Source organism: Odocoileus virginianus, chromosome 13 (genome assembly GCF_023699985.2).
Source record: "Odocoileus virginianus isolate 20LAN1187 ecotype Illinois chromosome 13, Ovbor_1.2, whole genome shotgun sequence".
Lineage (NCBI taxonomy): Eukaryota > Metazoa > Chordata > Mammalia > Artiodactyla > Cervidae > Odocoileus > Odocoileus virginianus.
Window position 1 is genome coordinate 26628063 of NC_069686.1, and position 23737 is coordinate 26651799.

The window sequence follows — 23737 nt, forward strand, 5'->3', positions numbered from 1 at the left end:
AAAAAACTTTATACCTTGTCTGATGGCCTTAAATGTCCAAACCACTCTCAAGAATAAGAGGCACAATACAAGAAAACCAAGGTCATCTATGCTTTAAGTTAGGAACATGGTACAGAATGATACAGTTCTAAGTTCAAAGTAAATGAATAACGATGGATATTCTCTTTTTGCTGGGTGGATTCAATATTTTTGTAGAGAAAAACTTCCAATCCTGATATGATACAAATCATCAATTAGCTCTTATACAATAAGAGATTTAACAAGAATCACCTATTATCTGAATGCTTTTCTCTGTTCATTATCATGGATTTAAAAGAACTTGTTAAAGGCTTTAAATATTGTTAAGCTTTATGCAAAGAACTTGGGATCTCAAGACACATGTCTCTTTTAGAGAACGTAAATCAATCACCTAGAGAATAAACTCAATACATTCTTCATATAAAAATATCCTAAAGCAGGATACAATAGTATTTCTAGGTTTGCCTTTCAAGGTGCTAAACAACTGAGATTTATCAATGTTTCAAAAGCTGTTGTCAACTAGACTGTTTCTCATTTGTATAATTATTGTTTGAGGATATTAAGTAAAAAAAAAAGAAACAAAAATTTCCAAAATATGTCAACTGGAATGTAAACAAGTCTGAAAAATCAAGAAAGTATATTACAAAATGCTATATGCCAAGAACAAGACTGAAAGAGTCACTCTTTCTAAAAAGCTGCCATGAAGGTACAAAAGTACACAAACTTAGATCAAAGCACTCTGACAAGCGACACAATCTAAGGCCTCTGTCTATTCCAGCAGCTAAATAAATAAATAAATAAATAATCAACCTTGCCTTTTGCTTTTATTTTTAACAGTTTGAATTTCCCCAAAGATTCTTCTTGCCTTAAAATAAAAGCTAGTATCCCCAGAACATGCATGATTTATAAGTTTGTGAAAACTTTTTTTTTATACAATAACTGTAATTCAGCCTTAATTTTCACATTTATGTATAAATAAATATGGCCTAGGCTTATACCTCTTGCTTACACTTAATTTTTTTAATCATATTTTTCATAAAGCAATAATAAGTACTACTATCAAGCATGCTTTAATCAGATATGATCAGTCAGTTATTTAAAAACATATCAAAGTAAAATTTTCTAACATTTTCTACTAAAAAGCACATAAAAATAAGATAAAATGTAGGACAAAGAAGGGAAAAGAGACTATTCTGACAGACAGAAGTACAACTTAAATAAACACAAAATTAAGAACTGGCTCCCTAACCAATAGCAGTAAATGTTTAAGAGCAAAGCATCACTTTGGTCCAATTGTTTTTTAAAATAATTTGACTCCATTTAAAGATTTCGGTACAATTTATAGAAAAAGAACACTCACAAAACTATGAAAATTCCATTATTTATGACAAGATGCATCTTTATATAAAATGCCTTCAAACCAAAGCAACAAACCAGGTATTTTACAGGAAAAAGTCTCTAATATTTCTCTGGAATATTATAAACAGGTATGAAACTTCATAAAAAGGAAAGGGAAATACCAGTTAAATAGATATTGTAACCAGTTAAAAACAATCTGAAATTGAAATTTTTTAATTCTTTTTAAAATTAAGAGAAAAATTCAAGAATTTAATATGCTGTTCCAACCTATGTGAAATTAAATGCTTAGACTGACAATTTCTGACTGACAATATGATAGCCAATGGAAAATGAATAACTACACCAAGATCAAAGGAATTTGCTGCCATCACTATAGCAACTGTCTTAAGGAAACTAACATGTTCAACAACCTGCAGACTAAAATTAGATTTAGTATGCAATAAAAATATAAATACGGCAATATAGTCTACATTTTAATTTCTATACAATTTTATAATTGCTTTTTGCACTGTGAGAATAAGTAAGTTTCTCCTTCAGAACAACTATCAAAATAGACTCATTAATGTCCAGTGCACTAATGAGCAATGGGTGAAGAAGGTGTTAATTATGCCACACAAAGATTCAAGAAAAAGCCCTAGTGAGCACTTGGAGGTGTGTATAAGCTGAAGGCGTTTCTCCATGTTTATGTATTTACAGCATGATGCAACAGAATGACAGCAAAGTGGTCACTCCATGGATGAGGATGGAAATCTTAGACACAATATACTGAACAAAGAACCCCCTAGGATTAATTAAGGTATGGGAGGGGGGCTGGGGCAAAATCCATTTTTTCGAGCTATATGAATTTTCTGAATGGTATTTTTTAATGTATATATACATTAAACCAGTTCAGCCTATGTTATAAGCTCATAAATCCAAAAAGTAATTTAGCCAAAAAACTTTGCCTCAAAACTCTCTCTTTAATATGTACCAACAAAAACTTCCAAGTGAAAGTATGAAATACATTTTCAGGAATATGAGGCTAGACTTTCATAATTCCTTTCCATGCTACAGTCCTACGCACATTGAATCTCTGTTCACCAGCCTGACCACTTAATTTTTTCTGGTACAAGTGCCTTGAGACTTTTCAGAGGTCACTGCAACAGTAGACAGCTTATAACAAAACCATTAGCAGTTTGGCTAGCTTAGGGAAACCTCTTACTTTCCTTTTTTGTTTATTATCACTGCATGAATCTGCAGCATATGATAGTTTATAATTTCTCAGGCTTGTTAAATTCATGTTAAAGGTCTGTTTTCTTGTTGAATAAATTTTGTTCATATAATGCTGCCTATTTCATACACTCAGTCTTTAATAGCACCTTTGGTCTATGCGCAACTCACAGATCAAAACAGAGGACTAAAATAGGGGTTGATGATGCTATTTACATGTGTGATTCCTGCTGTCTTCTTGTTAGTAGCTTTAATATAATAGAAGACCTTGTCTGTTTTGTAATTAACACATCTTTACTGGAGAGATATTTGGAAGTGATTGCTGTGAATATACTGGTTAGTAAAATAAACACAATCACACACCACTTTCTGTTATCAGACAAATTTGTGAATTGTACACATTATACTCCAGATCAACAAACTGTGATATAACAGCCAAGTAGAAGACACATATTTATATAACCCTTTATTTTTCTGAAAATATGTATTCACTCTGACCCTGCAAATATAATTAGCTTGTGGGATGTGCAGATTTCAGTACCATGGTAGCTTTACTAATTGCAACTCTTGGAAATAGATACTAAATATTTGGAAGCTGCCAATACAAAATAAAAACTGCATCTTTTTTGTACATCTGTCTTAGCTTATAAAAGCAAAATAGTTTTAAAAACAATACCGTGTTCCATATTTATTCCAAGCACACCCAAGGGTCAAGGACCTATCATTTCATTTTAAAAACGAATCTGGTTTAGGACACAAAACTGCAATTATTTCCAGATTCAATTTAATCCATAATTTTTTGGCTTCTTTCATGAGTATAGTACAGTTTAGCCAATATGCTATTTATTTTTAAATTCATGTTTTCATATCAACTATTAGGTCATTGAAAGACGAGACTAAATTTCTAAAGCATCAATCTATAGTTTCCCAATTTTTACATTCAAAGGAGACTATTTTTTAAGTAAAGCTTGTAAAATTATTTAATACAAAGGTGTCTAAAAGAAAAATACATAAGTACTTCTGGCAGTATATACTATAATTCACCATTTCTCTCCTTCTCTCTTTTGTTTTTTCAACAGTAGCTGCATTTGGCATTCCCAACTGCCCTTATTTTGAAGTCAATGACTACGGGAAGTGTTTATATATAAAATGAGTCAGGGGAAAAAAGCTTGAAAAAAAAAAATTCAGACCTCAAAATCAATGTCAAACATCAAGAAAAGAATAAAAGAGTTACAATTCAATTATCAGTTAGGTTACATATTTAAACACATATAAACCCACCACCATGTAAAGTAGGTCTCTAAATGACTAAAAATGCTAGGTGTGGAAAGAAAAGCAACACCCCATATCAAATATCCTTTATCACCTAGAAATGACCTGTTATCAACTGCTTAGGTTGTTTCTAGATTCTTTAAAAATTAAGGATGCATGTGACTTGGGAAGTACTGCTGGGGTTTGTGACCATTTCGTTACTTCTGCTGCCATGCACTGCCAGACATCTATAAGAGAAAAACATCTTATGTCTCTTGTAAGCCCACAGCATAAAAAATTCAAAGAAATCTTACATTTTATGCCATTTCCAATGAAAAGCACTAAGAACTAAAACTGACTCATGCCAAATGCATATCACTGAATTGCTGTGATTTCTTAGTCTCAACTTTGCAACACGGAAATTATTTATAAAACGTCAATTTTAGTTCTGGAAAAGAAATTCCTGTGTGTATGTACATTTTCTTTCTTCATCCTTGGAGAATTGCTTATTGTAGCTAGAGATTTGTAGTACAACTTCAATATATTGGGAGAAAAGGGGGATGGAGTGTAACTAGCATAATGTACTTTTTTTGACAAGTGAAGACATGCATCAAAATTCAAACAGTAAAGCCACAGCTCTGAATATATATACTTTAATGAAAACAAATCGATCTCTGGAAACTAGTATGGTGAAAGGTAATTAGACATTTTTAGATTCATGAAACTTTCTAAAAAGAATATAGTTAAGTCACGAAATAAAGTTTAGCAGAATTTTTATACTCTATGCATGTACTTAGTATGGTATAGGTATTTAAATGCTTAAGACACTGTGGAGTCAGAAACCTGCCTAAGTTAGAACTCTGGTTCTATCACCTGTGAATTAAGTGAGCTAAGTTAACTGCTATTTGACTTTTCAATGTCACCATGTGCTCATGAATGATATCATTTGATGATAAAATTAAATAAAACAATATTTGTGTACCTACCACTATGGTTCTTAGTGCTACTAACTGTGGCAGTCATGGACTTGCCCAGCCTGGATCTCCTTTCAGTAGAACCTACTGCAGAGAGCATAGCTGACTCACAAACTCCACATGCTACACTTTTGCATCCTCTGGGGGTTCCCCAGGACACATCTCCCTAGGGCTATTCCCAGTCAATGACTGGGCACACCAAAGGTACTACAAACATAGCCATTCCTACCAAATAAGGGCTTCTTCTAAAGGACAACAGTCTCAAGGACTCCCCAACAACCTGGCTGAAACTTTCTTAGGCATATGCTGCATGCAGTATGATGCTCTTCCTACTCAATCCTTCCTTCCCTTTCTCCTTCCACACAGTCAGACCTGTACTGCTGTCTGAAAAGTCTCCCTTTTATCCACTAAAGGTATTTCCCCAAATAAATCTCTTGCAGAGACCAAATCCTATTCTGGCATTTGATTCTTGGAGCACTCAAACTGAAACAGTAAACTATACAGAATATTGCTACTGCAGTACAGTGTTAAAGTTTAAGACATATTCCCCTAGGAAAATTTCTAAATAAAATAAAAAATGTAACAGCTACACTGAATATTTTTTTTAAAAAAAGACAACATGCCTAGAATTTTGGTATTCCTCTAGGATAGGTATTTCTAGAATTAGAGGTGACTAATAAACAGTGAAATTAAAAACTGAATTCCTCAGGGACTATTAACGAGCTACAAGAGACCAGCATCTCTGGGTCACTGGTTGGGTAACGAACTTAAGATTACCAAATCTATATCAGTGGCTACCCTGTCAGTCAATACAAAAAGGACAAGTGACTTCAGACTCCTGTTTAGTAGACAAAAGAAAGCAACACAATTAGTATGTTTATTGACAGTTCCACATAAAGTAAAGGAATAAAAGGCTCCAGAGACTAAAAGCTAGGGCTCACCCACGTTAGAAAGGTAGTAGGGAGGGGATAAGGGAAATAAAGGATTTATATACATTTCTTATGCTTTAACATCACCTTCAAAAAAAAAACAAAACCACACAAATATGTCCTTCAAACTGCCATTTCTCAAAAGGTACAGTCATTTTTGTAGGAAAAAAAAATGCAAAACTCAATTACTTTGGTATGTATCCTTTTTACATATTTTTACTGGGCTTATTACTTAAATACTGCATAGAAATTACACTAATACTCAACAGCCAAGAGGCAGGCATTGATATTCTTAATTTATGGATAAGGAAACTGAGGCTCCAAGGACTTGGATAAATTAAATGAGATGACAACCAGTAAGTGACACCACTATCATCTGTACATACACAGGATGCCAAAGCCAGTAGTCTTCATCACCAAGTTATCTGATGGAACAGTTATCCTAACACAAAAGCATAAAAAAGACCACTCTTAGATTCAGTTACTTCCCAGCAAGGTTTGTGTTTTATATGCCACCAAATATCCATTCCCCAGCAGAGTACTTGGGACCCCTAATACATATAGTACAGAAAAGATTTAATAGATTATCTATTAAACTGAAAAGCTCCAAGAAAGCATTTTTGGTTACTAGTTTTTTGGTTGGTTTTTTTTTTTTTTGGCCACACTGCATGGCATATGGGATCTTAGTTTCCTGACCTGGGATGGAACCCGCACACCCTGCAATGGAAGCATGGAGTTTTAACCACTAGACCACCAGGAAAGTCCCTTACCCTTTGATTTGTGTTTAATTAGGAATAAAAACTGTATACAGAAAAGCTATTTGGAATATAAAAAGTGGCAGCAGGCATCAATTGAAAAGCTTACTAGTAGTCTAAGAATAACCACTGATTATTAGAATAATGATCAGTTATGACTTAGAAGAAAATCTACAACCATAGTCAATTCTACCCTCCAGAGGAAATTACAGAGATAACAACATGCTAAAGCAGACAAAACCAAGTCCTAGGCTCAGAAACATCCTCACAATTAACAAGGGTTAATGTCAAATCATTTGAATATGATCTTAAGCAACTAATACATATGGGCTATGAAAAGACCTTTTATATAAAGTTACAGGTTCCATTTTCCAGTACAACACTGGCATTAAAACAGGGGAGTAGATCTTAGTGCCCTGTGTGTCCACTGCATGCCTGGCACAGAGTATGATCGACCAATGTCTGCAGAATGAATGATCAGGGTTCATTCCATTGTAGACAGAAAAACATTCAAGAGGCAAAAGAGTCAATAAATAATATTTTTATAGATAATGGGACATTGTTTTAAAGGTTTTCCTGCATCTTTACAGAAACAGCTGAATTCAAACTAATTTGAAGCAGATTTCTATCACTCAAATGCATAGAAATTACTAAACAACAACAAGTTTGCCCACAAATTAATTATTAATATGGAAATTTGAAATTAAAAGAATGACACTTAAGAACTCTTAGTTGTATATCAGATTTATACTCAGAATTTTAAACATAAAATTGCTTTAAAATTCTTAACTGACAATTTCTGATTATATAGATAAATTGGTGCTATAAACTATTAAGTCTAGCAGGAATAGTATATGCACATTAACACCTAAAATATTTTCTTAAGACATCCTCACAGATTATATCTGAATGTTATAAAACTTCAAATTGATACTAAAAGTGAAAAACAGGGCACAAACAAAAGATAATATAGTAACTAAACTTGTTCCAAGAGTTGGATGAGTATGCTCACAAAGCTATATTAGGAATAGAAATAGAATTTTTATGTGTCCTATTTTCTATTTTTCTCTTTCAGCCTGGAAAACTAGGCAAAGAAAAGGTGTGTGTGTATACAAAATTTGAGATAACGACTATTCAGCCCTTAAATTAACTTTTATGGGATACTGATGAAAAGAAAATCTTATGAATAATAGCTAAATATGTTCTACTAGCTTTAAAAGACAAATGACATGACAAATGAACTCTAGCTCTGATTACACAAAATTCAGATTTATCAAGGCTAATGTCTATGAAACACTGGCTCACTGACCTTGTCAATCTCATGTTTCACTCATTTAAAATACGACTCTATCATCACTAACATATATAAATTACTTCCTAAACCTCACAAAATTAGCTGCCTTTTCTTACATGTTAAGTCAGAACTGGTACTAGTTGACCACTGACACACTCATTCCTTGATTTTAATTTATAACCACTTATGAAAAAAACTATTTTTTTGCAAACAATGCATAAATTTCAGGATAAGGAAAAATTTCTCCCTTAAAAGAAGCTCCAATCTTCTGGGGGAGACAATATTTAGATGTGTGTGTATGTGTGTGTGTGAAGTCATTTCAGTCACGTTTGACTCTTTGCGACCCTAGGGACTGTAGCCCACCAGGCTCCACTGTCCATGGGATTCTCCAGGCAAGAATACTGGAGTGGGCTGCCATGCCCTCCTCCAGGGGATCTTCCCAACCCAGGGATCGAACCCCCATCTCCTGCACTTCCTGCCCTGCAGGCGAATTCTTTACCACTGGGGAAGTCCATAGACAGATGAATAAAACACAAAATGATTTTAATCACATCAATTACCTCAAAGGCCAGAATTTTAACATAATATATTCACATTCTTTTTCATCAGCATGCCCCAGAGAAATATGTTGGAAAAGCAGTAAGTGCCCAATAAAAACATCAGCTGAATTAGATGGCTATTCCTAATTTAGTCTGAATGTACAAAATATAAAAAGGGAACTTTTTCATTTCTTTTGTAGCTGTTACCTTCACCTTCCTAAAGTGAGCAAATTAGTAATTAATTTATACACTTATTCTTTAAATTTTCAAAAATATTCAGATTCTATTTTTTAAAATATGCTAGTCGGTTTTCCTTTTAAGTATCAATTATTTTAATCTTTAGAATAGTGAAGTGACATTTATTGCACATCTACATGCATGTGCACAGTGTGTATATATTATATATCACTTCACAATATTCATAACACTATGAGATAGTTACTAAAATCCTGTTTTACAGATGAGAAAACTGAACCTCAAGAGTATTAGATAACATACTCAAGGTCATGCTATAAAAAGAGTTAAAACTGGATTCTAATGCAGACTTGACCCCAAAGCCTGTGTTCTACTTATCCTCAGCTTTTATGAAATATAATTTTTAATAATAAGAAACTGCTAAAACAAAATGATTATCGAACAGTTTAAAATCTCCACCATCTTAAAACTTTCTAATAGAAAATTTCTTGGATAAGTGAACTATTTCCCCCCTTACCTTGAAAAAGACATAATCTTCTAGATATCTGAAAATAAAAAGTAAACTCTTATTCATTCCCTAATTCTTTCCTCCTTTGTTTCTACTCTTCAAAGCCCTAACTTTTTTGTAAAACACTGATTAAAAAACAACAACAAAAACTACTCATTTTATATTCTAATATAATTCTGCAAAATATTCTAATATCATTCTGGGAAAAAGAATGAACAAAGAACCACTTTGAATGGCATCATTTCTACATTTTCCACATCAAGTACAAGCTCCTTTTTTCTAAGTAATGTCCTTAAAATTTGGGCCAAGTTTCATTTACTCTGTGCAGCTTACACTGATTTCTGCCTACATTTCATTTAATTTGCATTTACTATGTTTGTTACACAAGTACTATTTTATTGCATGTTGACACATAAAAGGGTCTAAGTATTAGTTGAATTATTTGTCACTAGCAACCAATTCAATACTTAGTTACAGAAACAAAGCAGTATAGTATAGTTAGTTTGTATTATATCAGTATGCAGCGTAGGATTACCAGCATATAATTGGCAGAATGTTACCTGGCTTAGTGACACTAAATATGTATGACTTCTCAAAGAGGCTAAGACCATTTTTTATTTATTTCATACCCCAAAATCATTAGCAAATAAGCATATCAGGTACACTTAAGAAGTATCTGTGATGAGTTGATCTGAAACCAGATAAAACACATTTTCAGAAGCCCATTGGATAATTCCAATCAAAGTAAACAAAAAATCTTCAAGAAGGTCCAGCCAGTGTGAAGATTTATTTGGGATAAAGGGGTTTCAGTGATTTTTTTTTTAATGCTTTCAAAATAGAGAATAGATACAAAGATTGTTTGGAGTCAGCAGGTAACATCTGAACATTTTATTGACAGGAATCCTGTCAGGAAAATTAGTTCTCAAAAAAAGTAGTAATAGTTGTAGTCTAGTTTTGACTTTGCACAAAGCGATTATTCTTTTTGCCCTAATGAAGAAGTATAGTCATATTACAAGCTGAATTTACTTCTAAATTCGAGTCCAGTTGTAGGCTGAATATACAGGATAACAAAACATTAACCAAGAGGCTGCCACCACACCTCTTGAAAACTGAAGTTTAATTAAAATGTTTTCATATGTGTTTTCATTATAAGTAAAATAAAAGAGGATCCTAAAAACTATTTCACTGGTAAATTTAGAGAAGAACTCACTGGTAATTTCTATAAGCTTATACTCCATTTAAATTACAACTGTTATTATCATTGATTTTTAACCTGTACCATTTAAAAATACTTGCAGGCTTACACAATATACAGAGATATGGAGTATTTATCATATAGTACATTTTATTGTTTATGCTGGTTAGGGACGTCACAAAAGCTAACAGACATGAGTCTGCTTAAATTGTTTTTAATTAATAGAAAAATACTATATAAGAAAATCAATTAATATATAATACCCACTAAAAATAGCACATAGAACTATTGAGAACTCTGAGAAAATGTACAGTTCCTTCCTCTGACTCATGCTGAAGAGAATGACATCTATCAATGTAAATTAAGAAAAGGCCCTGCAATGACTTTGGTACCTTCCCAAGTGATTCTAATTACATCGTGCATATTAAAGAGTCAGTAAACAGCTTAAGTTCTTTACTTTTATAGACCTAGATTCTTATTCTTGTTCTGCTGCTTATTACATAATAGGGTGATTTGGGGCAAAGTGATCTCTCTGACTATAAATTTTTTTTACTCTTTTATTGACAGAATAATAGAGTCTGTTTCCAGAATTACCAAAAAGAATAAATGAGTTAAGTTCATATGGTTATTACCACAATACCTGGCACATAGCAAGAAATTTATATAGAGTCAAGTCAAGGAAAAAATGAAATAATAAAAGGAAATCAAACTTTATGGATTGAGATTACAAAGAAAGAATCCATTTTTACCTAATCACTCAAAATCAGGGCGAAAATACTAGGACTTACAAAAATGAAAAGATAAAAATATACAGGAAAGAAGTATTAAAAGAACTGAAACCCAACTTAAATCATTTATATACAGACTGTCATTTTTTAACTCTTGATCTAATCATTTTAACAGCTTTGCTAAATCTTGTACAGAGAAGGGGAAGGGCGAGTCTTATGTTATTATTCTTTTCTTTTTAAAGTTTATATTCTTAAATTTAATGATTTAACTAGAACACTCTGGCCATGGATTTACTAAAACTTAATTTAGTTCATAGTTTTGAGTCTTTGAGAGAACTATAAATGATAACCAAACTCAGGTACCTTATAAATGAAGTTAAAATACTGACAAAGAACTAGATCCTTATTTGAGGTAATATAATTGCATGAATATATATGTTAGGTACAACAAGTGATGTGAATCAATGATAGACGCTTATACTAAATTTTTTCCAAAAATATTTTTTCAAGACATATAAAACTAGACAGTGATACATGTTAAGTCCATAAAGTAGTCTTTGATACATATTTTAAAACACTACATTTTACCACATTACAACTGTCATGTGATACAAGTGCATTTTTTAATGAATGCACTCTTTTAACATGAGTTATGCTTAATTAGAAACAAACAATGCAAACTCCACTATTACATAATACCTAAACTAGGTTTGGAAACTAAAGCTGCCATTTAAAATACTATAAACAAGATAACCAAAACACATATTCATTTACTTACATTCTATTTTGAAAATGCTTTCTTTCATTGTATTTAACTTTATATTTTCCTTTACAAACTAGCCACTATCACAAGTATCGTAAAAATTCACACTAAAACTACAAAACAGAATCCTAATTATATTTAAATTTAAGTTTCAGTTATTATTTGTAAGTGTTGTGGTGGGGGAATTTAATCAGATAGTTATATTTCTAAAATAATTATTAAATGAGTTACTTATGGGTTACTTTTTTAAAAGGTATCTTAATTATCAGAGAATACTATACTGTACTATAACTCATAAAACTAACAAAATTCAAGAATTTTCAATTCCTTTTATCTATATCAGTTAAAAAACAACACATTTAGTAGAAAAAGAAAGTAAATAAGTTGAAATACAGGTATATAGCAAGCCTCAGAAGTCACCCAGTCACCTGCCTACTATCAGCTTCTATTATTATTTTTGTGGCTACTGTCTGCCTCTGAAAAGCTAAATCACATCTAATAGTATCATGATTTAGAGAAGACCTCAATTTTTATTCATCATAGTAATATAATGTCAAATTCATGGCAGATAAAAACTCCATGTTTTAACAACCATATTTAGTTTGTTTGAGCTGTTGAGCAGATGTAAATATAATCTGCATTACTATCAAACTCCAGGTCTCATAGATAGCAAGCTAATATTTATTTTTAAGTGCTCCAAAAATTATTTGTAAAAGCTGCATAAAAAGGATTCCATAAATGTATTGTGATTTTAACAATTATTCTACACCACAATGGAAGTACATGCTCAAACAAGACACCTCAGCAGTATTTTAAAGCAGTAACCACCTAGCCAATTTCTGTATGTTCTGTAGTTTTTCTAATCCACTCTCCCTGTGGTTGAGCAAAATCGAATTGCCTCTCACATTTGCAGACAGCTCTGTGAAGGTGATAATAGAGCTGCTCCCTGCTGTCATGAGGCAGGAAATAGGAAAATGGCATATGGGGCTAGTAAGAAAGAAAAAGAAGGAAAAAAAAAAAAAAGAACGAACGAACAAAAAAAAGAAGAAGGAAAAAAGAAAAGAAAGAAGGAAAAAGAACTAAACAAGAACAAAAGATTTCAACAAGAACAAATATAACCCAATATGCTTTGCAAGTTAATCTCTTTTCAGAATCATTTAGCATATCTAATCATTCATCTCTGTCCTCACTCCCAAAATGCAAACGGTTGATACCAAGTGTTTGGGGCAAGTTTTCATTGTCTAAAATATTTGGAACATACAACTCCAGAATATGCCCTGTACAATGTCTGCAAAACAGAGCTATTAAACTAGATTTGGTAAACATTGTGCCAATGCCAAATTTACCATTTTAAAATAAAAGGTAGAGAAATGTTTATGAAAATATTAATAAAATGTGAAAAGCAGACTTTCAGTATGATTTAACATTCTTAAATCTATGAAATAAAATTATTTAAAGATAAACACTTATGATTAGACTTATTAAAGAAGAAACAAATCTCTAGTTTAATTGTTAGTAATAATAGCAAGACACGTTTATTGACTTGTAAGTCTTTTCTTTGGTTGTTTTTTTTTAAGTAAAAAGACCAGGGTTTCATTGTGTAATTAAGAAAAGCTTTAAACAAAATAGATTTTTATTTAATGTATCTGTAAACAGAATGTGGCAGGAGATGCTAATAAAGACAGAATCCACTCTACCTTTCCTTTTACACTCTGAATGGGATCCACAACCACTGCCACAGCTCTCTCCGACAAGGCTTCAAAGCTCTGCTGAGTGTTGATATCCACACCAGAAAGCCAACAACCAAAGCCAGGGTGACTGTGATACCAACCAACAACCATCTCAGGCCTGAAACAAAGAGGGCATTTAGCCGTTCAGAATAGAACAAGTAATACATTTATGATATGAAAAGAAACAACACACTAACAGGGTATAAATTAAGAAGAGATGAAAAACACACAGGTGTGAAAAAACACCATTAGAAACACTGAAATCATACACCATATTACCCAGAAAACATGGAAATGAATAAGTGTGACAAAGGAGTGCTATCATTAAGAGATGCACATTAGCAGTGGTAGATAAGGCTTTCAGTTTTTCACCTTGTTACCACACTTTCTCAGAGCCAGTTTTTACCCTTTCAGCATTCAAGTAAATATCTACTCTTTAACTCCTTAGCTCTGGGAGTTGAATTTTTCAGGCAGAGTACATTTTTAACAATGGACACCAGGATCCACTGTTGTGAAAGGATTAAATATCAATTAAACCAGCAAGAGAACTAGGAACTCAGTCAAAAACCAATTTGCACTGTTCTGCCCAGCTGCTGAGCCTTTTGCTAACATTAATTTTGAAGTTTTTTCCACAGTAGAAGAATTTGAGCAAGAGAATGACAACTATTGAGAGATTTAATCTGGGGTAAAAAACCTGAACAATATTTGAATTCTACTTTCCCTGTCTGTAAAACTCGATATGACTACAAATATAATTCAATATTCAGAATTTTACTTAGCTGCAACTCTTGAATTTTGGAACATACAAGCTCTTTCAATTATAAGTGACTAGAGAGTAACTCCATATGCTAAACAGAGGGAAGCTACAGTCCAAGTTTACTATGGAATGGTTGAGAATTTTAACATGAGGCATTTTTCTGACTGGCAAATTTCTTTGACTCTACAGGAAAGAGATACTAGAAGGTAAGCACTAAGAGTAACACTACCACATTAACAAACACAGTTTTTTTTTTTTTCCTAAGAATGATATTCATAAACATCTAAAATTCTGAGACCTATTGCTGAAAATACTTCCCATTATTCCATTATATGATCACTTGTATTTACCTTCCTGTCTGCTTCAACATATCCAACATTTTAGCTTGGAACACTGGATCAACTGCCTCCACACTGACGCCCTAGTTTAGAAAGAAAAAAAATGGATAGCTTCTATAACAATAAAAAAAATTTGTATTACAAGATAATGAACAAAAAGCTACTGCCAAGAAACCTATGTACATTATTTGGGGATACCAAACTAATTTAATAGATTTTGATACCCATATTTGATACCCATGTCATTCAATTATAAATCATACATCAATAAAACTTTTTAAATTGCCAAGTACCAGAAAATTGTCAAGTACCAAACTTCTGTTAATGAGTTAAGGTAATTTTTAGGATGCTTTATAAGAGTTTACAGTCATGACTAATGTGTACACACACAAATACACACCCACACAAGAAATACCATATTAGTGAATCAATAACTTCTTATTTAGATCTGTCTAGGCAAGCATACTTCCTAAAATCATCCTCTGATAACTGATAGGCAGTAAGTCCCTTCCATCTCATTCAAAGTTCTATGACTATTTGGCTATTGTTATAACCAACAGTTCAAGTCTTTTTCTTTTTTTTTTTTCTTCAGTAATGTAAAGAGCCTGGAAGGAAAATAATTTAACAATTTAAAGAGTTCTTTTTGCTTGTTTTTTTGGGTGGCTGAGCTGGGAGGGGAGGAAGTTCAATGCTTTTGTTAAGACTTCTTGGTAGATTAGGCAATTGGTGGGAAATAACACACATTTGAAATATTACCTCAAATACAAAAGCATTCTCAAAAAATCTCCCACAAGAGACAATCTGTAACCAAGTCTTTTAAATGATACATTATTTTGCTAGTTCAACCAAAAGAAAATTTCAGGACATGTAAGAATTAAAGGCATTCATGTTATCTCTCCAGTGATAGATTACTGTCATTACAGCTCCCTCAAGGCTTCCCTCTAACATCAGGAATTTAAGTCTAATCTACTTAAACAAACCAGTTAACATAAGCACTTCTTCCCACCAAAACAAACAGTATTTTGAATTCTAATTGAGAGTGCATCCTCAAGAACAGGGGTATGCAATCTGCTGCCTACAGGCTAGGAATGTTTTTTTACATTTTTAAAGGGTGGTTTAAAAAAAAAACAAGAATATGAGACAGAGACATATGTCTTTACAGAAAAAGTTTGCTAACTCTTGGGCTAGAAGAGAAACTTTCCAATTCTACTACACAGAGTGAACATAGAGATCAAATATTCTATTTTATATGATCAAACAAACATTTACAAGGAAATAAAAGATATTAAAACTTAAGAACCCTTTACTATAACAGATATCCACATAAGGACATTCATCAGATAAATATACATATTTTCTTAGGCAAATGGATGAGAAGAATACGTGTGTTATTTTTTGGAAGGTCAGTAAATGGTTTTTGGTTTTGGCCAGTTTTTAAAAACCATAATACACACCTATCTACAAGTCCAATGCATTAAACAAACAGGGAAAAAAAAAAAAAACCCACAAAAAACCCCCATGGGTAGAGGACTTTCACCATCAGTATGCAGTATGCTTAGTCTATGACAAATTACCACACCCAGGCAAAAAGAACTAAAGTCTGTCATGGTTTTTTTAAACTTAACATTTTGAATAGGAAAAGCTTAAGAGTCATTTATCACCATATATAGAACATTTTTAAATGGGTGCTATTTCAAAACAATAAGGACAAAACATGAGGACTAAACAATGTTCATGAATTAAAACTTGAGTCTCTGGAAACTTTTGAACTAAGTATTTAAACTAATCAAACTAATATGCTATCATATTAAAATAGCATAAATCCAGTACACTATGCTAGCTAAAGCTGAAAGAAAAAGTAAAGGGATTAAATGTTAGCATCACTCAGTCTGTAGACCTATAGGGAATTCATAATTCATCTAAAAGATTTAACTCAATACAGTCTAAAAATTATTATTAATCCTTTATAATTAATTTTTCTATCAAGAAAATTACAATATGAGTTATTTTGCATAGGAAAAGAAAAAAAAACACATTTACTTGCAGCAGGCAACCATAAAGGTACTCACTGTTCCTGATTGTGGCATAGCAAACACATCAATCACTCTGACGGTGTAATCATCCACAAATTCTCCAAGCATAAGACCCATAACTTCCATTGGAACTCCAGCTCGACCATGTTTTAACATCTGTAAAGAGGAAGATACACAGACACAAAGCCTTTGAGATCTTCGAACACCCCTCCTTTTAATTAATAACCTAATTGTGTTTCAGTGGAAATTAAACCACTCTATTTATACATGCACCTAAAACAAGTTTATGTATGAGAGGGTTAATATGAAAAATATTTCAATGTAAAAGACACAGAGAAAGCAGCAGAGCTCAGTAAAAGCAGTAACTCCATTCAACACTTACTTTTAACAGTGCCAGGGAAGAGATATAGACTTGTTCTGCCGTGTCCACTGCAGGAGCATCTGTAGGTGGCCCCTAGAAACAAGCATAGAAATCATTATAAATACATAGAAATTATGAGTTCAAAATTAAAGTCCCACATTATTTAAACATGATTATTTTAAAAGAGTTTAGAGAAAACATGTTAAGTATCCTTTTATTCAGCTACAACATAAACAACCAAAACAAGCTTGCAAATATCAAACCTGTAGAAAATATCAAACTTAGCATTCAGGCAAGTTTCCAATGCATGTAATGCATGAATCTTTCAGCAATGCTAGCTAGCTCAACCTCCACTACAAAATAGATACAATACACCAATTAGCTATGTTTCTTACCTCAATGTGAAGGCAAACTGCAGCTGGACTAGTATGATTAACTGAAGAACCAACACAAACAGTAAATTCTGTGAGCATGATTTTCAGCTAAAGACAGCATGTAGATTGGGGCTTTGGGATCTCTGCCGATACTTTGGTATGGGGATGAAGTAGGGGGGTGGAGAAGACTTCTAATCCCTAGGTGAAAGAGCTGTGAAAACAACATGCTCTGCACTTCACCTGAAGTTGTTCCCTTCCCCTACACAACATCAAATTTAACAAAACCTGCCCCAGATGTGAGCAAACTGGCTGAGACTGGTGTAGCTAATGGAAAAGACTTCCAAATGCTGACAACTACCTTTAAAGAAAACATTACTATTAATCTTACTACAGCCTAAGAAGATACTATGTTTCTCCCTAAAGATTTTGTCTTCTTTATCAAAAGCACCACATCTTTTTTTTACTATAACATTCTGCAGCACAAAGTAATTTACGTATAGTTCTTACCCTCAATATGACTACAATCTTATAAAATTAATTCTGCCCCAATCAGTGCATACAGAAAGCTTCTTCTTTTTTTAATACTGAGGATTCTGGGGAAATAAAATGACATGTACTTTTAACTGCCAGGTCCTGTTTTGCTTAAAGTCCCCTTTCCTTAACAGTAACTGTTACAAATTATTTAATGAATATGTTAGTTATCTAAATTGTAAATCAATGCTCTAACTTGCTTTTATGGCCTTGCTTATTACTAAAATTAAACAATTGCTTTATTCATTACATTTCACACTTAAGGTCTCTGTGTACTTTATGCTTCTTCTTGTCTATTTATATGCCAAATTCTGTGATTTTCTGTTTTGTTTTGTTCATAATATTTACTGGAAGCACTGAGTATAAAAAATTCCAGAATACCTTTTCTGTAAATATAAGCAACACATATAAAAATTACCTCTATTCGCTTATATACAAAGTGGTGAGAAAAATAAAATCCTTCAAATATTATGTTTAAAATAAATACCAGATAATACATTTTAAAAAGTACCAAATTCTTCAAACTATTATCACCTAATACAGCTTTACTGCTTGCCTTTCAACTAGTTATGAAAACTCTAAGGTAAACTAAAGTGCTATAAAGCCAAAACATTTGTTGAGATCATATAAAACATGATAATTTTGTTGATATGATAATTTTATTCATCTAAGAAAGCTAAGAAAGTTTAAGAAAAAAGAGAAGATAGTAGTAAATTAGTCATCTCAAGAAGTTTTGGGAGAAATAATACTTTAAGATCAGGATAATGAACATTATATTTATAAAAATTATTTTCTGATTCAGAGCAACTTAAAAACTGCTCACAACAAAAGAATTTAAAACTGGTATTTATGTTATAGTTATTAATATAACCTTTCTCAACTTGCCAGAAAATACTTACTAAGAAAAAAAGAAGAAAAAGAAAAGGGAAATAAAACATCACATCATCACCAAAATGCACTGTCAACAAAATTCAGAAACTATTTCTCCCATCAATGAAAGAACACTGTTCTGTTCAACAGTATATAATATCCAGTACCTAGCAAAGTGCCTGGCACATGGAACTCAGTAAGAAATGGTCAGAAAAAAACAAAAGAATGAGCAAATTAAGGTAGCGCAAGTCAAAAGAACAGAAAAGAAAAATACCCACCAGTTACCCTGGGCCTGAGAACAAGCCATATGCAAGTATATGTAAAGATCCTTAGCTTCTCTCTATGGTCTTCTGATTCAGAAACACATTAACAGAAAACCACACAGCTGGTTTCTCTATTGTATGGGTACTATGTTTTGAGACGGCAACCAGTATTTTCTATTGCCCCCTCCATTACTATTTTGTTTCTTGTTCTAGTTAGAACAAACTGCCCCCAAAACAACTTGGCAAGGCACTGTCTATGTAAGACACTGTCTATGGGAGAGATGTGTTAAGGATCTCCAGGAGCAAAGAATATCAGCTATCATTTTTCTATCACTATGCTCACTTGTTCAGAATAGCACACAACCAGGAAATGAAGGTGAAGAAAACTCCATTAAAGACTGGAAACTGAGCTAAGACAACTATGTAAGAGCCAGTAAGCAGTAGGTCAAAGATCACCTGAGCTGAGAAAATGTGGAGCTATGGACAACTTACCTACATTGCCTTCCGGCAAACACTCATGAGGAATACCATTCAGACAATTCAAGGAGAGGAAAGTCATTTACAAGTAGGAATCATAAACAAATTTCTAGAAAACTGTTTGGCATCAGTAGATTATAACATGATTTCTTATCTTTGGAACAGAATATTGGAGGACAGACCAAGGTGAAAGCATGAAAAATAATGCAGAATTAAAATTACACTGGAGGAAACAAGGATAAAAATAACACTATCACACATTTAATTCAGTGATGTAGAATATAAACTTTAGAAAATGTCTTAGAATGCAGAGTAAAAAGTTAGAGATGAAAACTATTAGAAACATAATGATACTTAAAGAGAAAGTAAGGAGATGTAAGCTATGAAATACAGTTGATCCTAAGGAGAAAATAAGAAATGGAAAGCAACAATTAAGACAAGGCAAAAGAAAAATTTCTTGAATAAAAAAAAAAAACCTCAACTTTTGTACTACTAAATGTCAATGACAATAACCAATGAAGAAAAGTGCTTGTAAAAGTTTAGGTAAATCTTAACTGCATAGATAAAGCATAATTTCTAAAACCATAGAAATAGGAAAACTCAATAACCTGAAGAAAAAAATGCAACTCAGGTTGACTTTGGATTTCTTTGCAACATTAAATGGCACAGTTTCAGACTTTTAAGAGAGAAACTCTGTGAAGTCAAATACATTATACTTGGTCAAAAAAAAAAACTCTGAAAGCCTACAAATATTATTACTAAATATACAAGGACTCAGAAAATATGATTCCAGCAATCTTCCTTCAAAGAACTTCTTGAAAATGATCCAGTTGAGACCCCACAAATCAAAAATGGAGAAGCCATTATATAAACAATCTGTTAAGACTACTGAAAGACAGTTAAAAACAAAGACAGATCTAAAAAATACAAATAACCAGGGTTCAAAACTACAGATATTACCCAATAACTATATAGAGCAATGGGGAGAAATAAAAGTATACAAATGTCCATCTGACATATAGAAGGGGAAAAAAGAGATGTGTTTAAGTGTTGACTTAGACTAGTATATAAATATGGATTTAAGAGCCTTTTGAACAACTTTAAAATAACCATGATAACCATTAAAATTGAATATAGACCTTACCAAATCACTGGAGAAGAAAAAGCTAAGACAAAACTGACAATAAAAATCAGACTACCAAGAAGGGAACGAAACAAAAACAACAAACAACATAAGTTAAGACCAAATATATTGGTAATGAAAAAATATAAATGAAGTGAAAGTCTCTTGTAAAAGTCTCTCATATGTGGTTTAAAATGGAAATTCATGTATATGTTTCTTTTTATAAAACAAGCCACAATGGCCACTGTGTTTTACCCAACTTGCCTTTCTTCAGGGATGTATTACATCAATAGATTTCCTAGTAGTAAATCACTTTTACATTTCCAGGATAAATTGTTCAAGTTTTATTATTATGTTAACATTTAAAAATATGTTTATTTATATTATTTTATATATTAGTATATTATTTTTACATAAGTGAGATTGACCAGACATTTTATTTTTTCTGTTAAATTTGTCAGGTTTTGATATCGCTATACTCAATTTATTAAATGTTTGGAAAGTTTACAACTTCCCATTTTCTATGTTCTAATAAAATGTACATATACTAAATTATATATGCTTTAAAATTTAAATTTGAACAAGCTTATTAATAAAATATTTAGCTCTGAAGCTGATCTTAGAGCTTATTTTTATGACAGTTCCAGTGGTATTAATAAATTCAGGTTACCTGTCTTGAAACTAGATGGACTATTACATTGTTCCACAAAGTTTCATTTCATTTAGTTCAAAGTTATTCCCACAGAATCAGTCTATTTTATCTCGTTTTTTTTTAACTACTCAATATGGAAAACATCTCACATTAAATTTCTTTCTCCATATCACATTACTACTACCCAGAGAACTGATTTACATTTAAAAACAAATCAAATCATAACCAAAACCATGATAAAAATACTGGTTAAGGGAACACTTCCTAATTCATTCCGTGAGGTCAACACTACCCCAATACCAAAACCAGACAAAACCACTACAAGATAAGAAAACTACAGACAGACCAGTATCTCTTACAAACATCAGTGAAAAAATCCTTAACAAAATACTAATAGAACACAGGAGCATATTCAAAAGATTATCTATATATATGACTGAGTGGGATTAAAACTTGCAATGCAAGGATGGTTCAACAAACAGAAACTGACCAATGTAATATACCACATTAAGCAAATGAAGGGGGGGGGGGGGGATAAATGATCATTTCTATGCAGAAAAAGCAACTGACAAAATTCAACACTCTTTCATGATAAAAACACTTGACAAACTAGGTACAGAAGAACTCTACCTCAACACAATAAAAGTCATAGATTAAAAATCCACAGTGAACATAATGTCCCATGTTGGTGAAAAACTGAAAACTTTTCCTCTAAGATGAGGAACAAGGCAAAGCAGCCTGCTTCACCACTTGCTTCCCTGGTGGTTCCATCAGTAAAGAGTTGACCTGCAATGAAGGAGACGTAGGTTTGATCCCTGGGTCAGGAAGATCCCCTGGAGAATGAAATGGCAGCCCACTCCAGTATGCTTGCCTGGGAAATCCCATGGACAGAGGAACCTGATGGGCTACATACAGTCCATGGGGTTGTAAGAGTCGGACATGACTTAGCAACTAAACCACCACTGCTACTCAACATAGTACTGGAAGTTCTAGTGAGAGCAATGAGGCAAGAAAAAAAAGTAAAGGGCATGCAAACAGGAAAGGAAAAACTAAAATTATCTATTTGAGATAATATAATCTTATACATAGAAAATCCTGAAAGTATGTTAGTTAGTCATTTCTGGCTCTTTGCCACCCCTTGGAGCCAGCAGGCTCCTCTGTCCACGGAATTCTTCAGGCAAGAATACTTGAGTTGAGTTGCCATACCCTGAAAACTCCACCAAAAGAACCCTGAAGTCTCCATGAAAAGGATATTAGATCTAATAAGTAAATTCAGTAAAGTATCAGGACACAAAGTCAACACTCAAAAGCAACGCATCTCATTAACAAATAATGAACAATCTGAAAAAGAAATTACAAAAATAATTTCATTTACAATGTCATAAAAAAGAATGAGATACTTAGGAATTAAGTTAACCAAGGAAATGAAAGACTTGTACAATGAAAACCACATATACTGCTGCAAGAAATTAGAGAAGATATAAATAAATAGAAACACATCCCATATTCATGAACTGGAAAATTTAATATTGTTAAAATGTCAAGACTACTCAAAGTTATCTACAGATTCAAAGCAATGTCTGTCAAAATTTCAATGAAAACTTTTGCAGAAATGGAATACCTATCCTAAAGTCATATGAAATCTCAAGGAACCCTGAAGAGCCAAAGAATCTTCAAAAGAAAACAAAATTAAAAGACTCACACTTCCTGATTTCAAAATTACTACAAAGACAGTAATAAAAAAAAAAATATGGTACTACACATAGGGACAGACATAAAAACCAGTGGAACTGAACAGAAAGCTCAAAAATAAACCCTGGTGTATACAGTCAAATGATTTTTTACCAAGAATGCCAAGGGTGCCAAAACAATAACTGTAAATTATATATCCAAAATACAAAGACAACTCCTAAAACAACAAAAAAAACTAATTAAAAATAGGCAAAGAACTTGAACAGATATTTCTCCAAAGAAGATATATATGAAATACCACCTATTAGTATGGCTACTAACAAAACACACACACACAAAAACAGAAAACAAGTGCTGGTGAGAATGTGAATAAACAGAAAACCTTGCGACCCTTGGTGGGAATACAAAATAGGACAGCCGTTGTGAAAAATAGCATGGTAGTTTCTCAAAAATTAAAAACAGAATACTGTAAGATCTAGTAATTCTATACCTGGGTATATAACATGCCAAAAATGAAGGCAGGTTCTCAAAAAGATGTCTGTACACCAGTATTCACAGTGACATTATTCACAAGAGCTAAAGAGCAGAAGCAAGCCAAATGTCCACCAATAAATGAATGGATAAGCAAAATGCGGTATATACACACATGGTGGAATATTACTCAGTCTTTAAAAAGAAATTCTGCAATATGCTACAGTATGGGTGAACTCTGAAGACGTTATTTTAAGTGAAATAAGCCAATCAAAAATGACAAGTACGATGTGATTTCACTTACATCATAAAGTACTTACAGCAGTCAAAATCATAAAGACAGACGAT

At 32.5% G+C, this 23737-nt stretch overlaps 1 protein-coding gene across 1 annotated transcript in view; it reads right to left on the bottom strand.

Annotated features, from left to right (window-relative positions):
* PSMD14 (proteasome 26S subunit, non-ATPase 14) overlaps positions 1–23737 on the bottom strand; it is a 99814-nt gene that overhangs the window by 26479 nt on the left and 49598 nt on the right. Inside the window, exons 4-7 of the mRNA XM_020886422.2 lie at positions 16958–17029; positions 16612–16731; positions 14555–14625; positions 13415–13565 (exon numbers count right to left, since the gene is read on the bottom strand). Coding sequence (XP_020742081.1) covers positions 13415–13565; positions 14555–14625; positions 16612–16731; positions 16958–17029 — 414 coding nt within the window. The remainder of the gene's footprint in view (positions 1–13414; positions 13566–14554; positions 14626–16611; positions 16732–16957; positions 17030–23737) is intronic.